A 4,318-nucleotide genomic window follows, 5' to 3' on the forward strand; every position below is an offset into this window, starting at 1 on the left:
CTCCTCTTTAGTGGCAATTTATCACTTTGGAGAAATATGTTCGCGCTATCATCGCCTCCTTTTCTCACCCACTCAGCCGCGTCATATTCTGCCTGTTCTGAAGAATGAGCCCTCGGATCAAGCGGATGCACTTTTGTAACAGCCTCGCTTATCGGAAGAAGTCCCTCGCGCATTTAATTTGCTTGGAGGCTCTCTCCCCTCTAGGTCATACAGTAATGAACTGCTCGTTTCCAAATTCAAACTACTTATTGGGCCATGCTGTCCGACGGGACTCTGCGAATCTCCTCTCGCTTCACTTTTTCTGGCCCACATATCTAACCCCTGAACGGGCCCGGTCATCAAATACCTGGACTCTCTGTTGACCTGGACAAGTCGAACGCCAGCCACTCTCTACCCATGGGAAGCCATTCTCTGGACTCACCGCTTGCACCATTGCCTGGCCTTGGAGAGCCCTGGAAGTCATCTGGAGCTCCACCTGGGGGCCCAACTTGGCCTCGCCCTGAGAGTCCCGGCCTGCCGTCCTCTGCGCTTCGCCGCCGAGCCCAGCAACCGCGAAGGCCTCATGCCGCCGGCCCAGCTCCCCTGCCGCCCGAGCTCTCGCCCCGCCGGCCGTTGTCTTCTCGCCGGCCTGGCCCCCGTTCGAAATCCCCCACCGCCTGTCCTCTCCTCGTCGGTGCCAGCTCCCCTGCCGTTCGAGCTCCCCCGATGACGCTGATGCTCTCCCCCGCCGGGCGAGCGTCCCGCCGCCGCCTGTGCCTCACGCCACAGGCCGAGCCCCCCTGCCCGTTCACCTCCCACGCTGCATGTGCTTCCCGCTGGTCCGGCCCCTGCCGTTCGAGCCCCCCCCGCCCGGCCTGTGTCCGCCAGCCCGCCACACCTCCTCCGCCGCTCGCCGCCCTCCCCGGCCGCCTCCCCGCTTGCTGGAACCCATCCGTGAATCCAACGTGGGCCTCGACCTTGCCAGTCCGGCCTCGGGCTCCCCTGATCGGTGCTCCCTCTGTCCTGATCGGTGCTCCCTCTGTCCGGGCTTGAACTCCCGGAGCTCTCCTGCCAGCCCGAAGCCCCCCCGGCTCGCCCTCCCTCCCATGGCGCGCCCTCCCTCCCCGGGGGCCGGAGACCACCTGCTGCCTCCCACCTTGCCTATCTCCTGCGGCCCGGCCTTGGGCTCTTCCTATCCTGCCAGCTTGCTCCCCTTGCTCCCCCCCCTTCACTCTGCTGAGCCCTCCCCCTCCTAACTGTCTGGTGGAGCCCCTCCCCCCTTTAGGGTAAGCGCCAGACTCTCAAATCTGACGGATGTCAACGTGCTCGGGCGAGCAATGAACAGGAAAGCTAAACTTTTGGAAGGATCTTCGTCTGATCCGGGCCGCTCCGCTCGTAACCTGTCTCGCTCTAGAATCAAGAAGAAGAGTCTTCTGCTTGGAGTAGCGATTTCTGATGCTGAAGCGAAGGATCTCCAAAACTTCCTGTCCGCCGGGGTCTAATTTAACTTTGTTTCTCTCCCTTTTACTGTTCTGATGTTGTTCCTCTGGGGGTCGTCTCTTTTTTATGTCTTTCTTTCTTAGTTGGAACGTTCGAGGTCTCAATGATCCTCGTAAAAGATGTCTAGTTAAATCTATCGTGTCTAGGCACTACAGTGCAGTTGTCTGTCTTCAGGAAACTAAAGTCGACTCTGTATCTCGGTCTTTTCTTAGATCATGTTGTGGCTCCAGTTTTGATAAATGTCACTTTTTGCCGGCCGTCGGGGCCTCAGGAGGTCTTATTATCTGTTGGTGCTCGAGTTACTTTGCTGGACTAGAAGTTATTGTTCGATCGTACTCTCTTACTGTACGCCTCTCCCATCACGCGAGCGGCTCGACTTTCTTCATCACTAATGTTTACGGGCCCCCCACCTGGGAGGGTAAGGACGCCTTCTGTTCTGAATTGGCTTCCCTCAAAGATATTTGCTGCACCAGCTGGGTCATCTGTGGGAATTTTAACTTCACCAGAAATCAAACCGAAAGGAGTGGGCGTACTTGGAGTAGAAAATCCATGGACATGTTCTCGGATCTTATCAATACCCTAGAGGTCATTGATGTTCCGCTTTCAAATCAAAGCTTCACTTGGTCTAACATGCATCGTCAACCCACTATGGCAAAACTAGACAGGTTCCTCGTCTCCACGGAATGGGACCTCTCTCATCCACTGTGCAAGGCCAAAGCCCTCCCTAGAATCACCTTTGATCATACTCCGATTCTCCTCTACTCTAGGCTCCCGCCTCCGACGCGTAGGTTTCGTTTTGAAAAGGTCTGGCTCACGAAAGCGGATTTTATCTCCAAAGTACCACTATGGTGGAACGAAGTCAGCCCTAAAGGATCAGCGATCCTCACTATAGCTGCTAAACTGAGGCACTGCAGAGTTCGTATGAAGGAATGGTGCAAATCAAACTTTTACAATATTATCGTAGCTAAGAAGTCCCTTCTGGACGAGCTCCAGTCTATTGATCAGATAAAAGAGCTCCAAAATCTGAGCTTAGATCTCCACGAAAAGAGAGAACGCATCAAATCAAACCTCACACAGATTTTGGAAGAAGAAGTCCTCTGGAAAACCAGGTCCAAACAATTTTGGCTCAAAGAGGGGGACGCTAATACCAAGTACTTCCATGCTGTGGCCAACGGCAGGAAACGCACCAACTCCATTGAAGTAATAGAAGACGACACTGGGAGACTACGGAGGATCACAAAAGATCCTTTTTCTATCAGCATTTTCGCCGATTGTTCTGTCAGGCAGAGGACGGACCTTCCTCCTTCGGGGACTGGAGCGCTCTCTTCCAATCCAACACGCTACTACAACCTGAGTACCTAACTGCCCCCTTCGACATGGAGGAAGTCAAGGCTGCTACTTTTCAACTTGGTAGTGATAAAGCTCCTGGACCTGATGGGTTTCCACTTATCTTCTACCAAACTTTCTGGGAAACCGTTAAAGACGACATTTACAAGATTTTCTATTTCATGACTCCAAGGGGGCACGCTTTCCACAGCCACCGATTGATACTCCTTCACTGCCCCACCGAAGAAAGAAGGCTGCGTACGACAGCCAAGGATATTTCGCAGCCAATTACTCCTCCATGCAAACGGCATCAGAAAATTATTTGCCAAGTTCTTGCAATAGGATTGCCCCTTGTTCTATCCTAGCGTTATTATTCTCCTTCCATCGGTCTTTCCTTCAAAAGACCGACCTGCTTGCCGACTATCGTTCGTCAACGCTTGCGAACTTGAGTCTGGTGCTCCACAAACCAGAAAGAATGCGTCATATTCAAAGCGGACTTTGAAAAGGCATTCGACAACGTTCGCTGCCCTTTCGAAAAAACAAATAGCTTTTTGCTTGTTTAGGGAAAAACTGGTGGTCCTGTGATTGAACAGTGCCGCCCCCGTAATGCCAAAATTAGCCATGCTTGTCGAACAACACTCCTACAAACTGCGAAAACAGAAGGGGTCTTCGGCAAGGCGACCCTCTCTATACGCCCCTATCTCTTCATTGATATTGCAGATTGTCTTTCAGACTTCCGACATGGCCTGCAAGAATACTTCTTCGGGAATTGGCCCGACTCGGACTGTCAACTATTTTGATTCAATTCGCCGACGACAGTAGGTCTTTGTGAACACATCTTTCTTCCTGGAGCCCAGAAATTATCCTGGCGAAATATCTTTTCTTATGAAACTTTATGTAATGGCTCCTTCTGGACTTCCGAATCAACATGACAAGTCCGAACGTACTACCCGGGCTCAACACCTAAGCTACCTAGCTTGCTAACACGCTGGCTCGCAAGTGGAAACCTCCTACCGCTATCATGGGCTACCCTTTGAATAGATCTTGCGAAAAGAGACCTTGTCGATTCATTATCAACCGCATTGATAAGAGGATAAATGTGAATGCCAACTCCTCTCACCAAGGAGGAGGTTGATCTCTTGAACTCTGTCCTTTCAAATATTGCCCACTCTTCACTTCCTCTCCCGTCTCAAAGCTCCACAATGGGCCTCATCGCCGAATTGAAGCCTTGAGAAGACTTTCTTGGCGCGTCATGCACAACCATATCTGAAGGGCATGCCTCATAAAATTGAGAGCAGTTGCAAAGCAAAAAAGAAAGAGCCTACAATCAAGATTTGGCACTAGATACAGCGCTATCTAACTAAGATTTTGGTGGCGCTTCTTTAGCGAACCAGATCTAACCTTGGAAGAAGTTATCCAAATCGATTTATTATATTTAAGACGCAAACCTTCTGAATGAGGGCGGGGCCTTCGTACCATATTCTCAGTGGTGGAAAAATGTAATGCATGCCGG

At 51.7% G+C, this 4,318-nt stretch overlaps 1 protein-coding gene across 1 annotated transcript; it reads left to right on the top strand.

Annotated features, from left to right (window-relative positions):
- Nucleotides 1-803: 803 nt before the first annotated feature.
- On the top strand, nucleotides 804-1,235 carry LOC109705082 (proline-rich protein 36-like). The gene has a single exon (XM_020225848.1). The coding sequence runs from the start codon at nucleotides 804-806 to the stop codon at nucleotides 1,233-1,235; it is 432 nt and encodes a 143-aa protein (XP_020081437.1).
- The last annotated feature ends 3,083 nt before the right edge of the window (nucleotides 1,236-4,318 follow it).

The sequence above is a fragment of the Ananas comosus genome, unplaced genomic scaffold, assembly GCF_001540865.1.
Source record: "Ananas comosus cultivar F153 unplaced genomic scaffold, ASM154086v1, whole genome shotgun sequence".
NCBI classification, from domain to species: Eukaryota; Viridiplantae; Streptophyta; class Magnoliopsida; order Poales; family Bromeliaceae; genus Ananas; species Ananas comosus.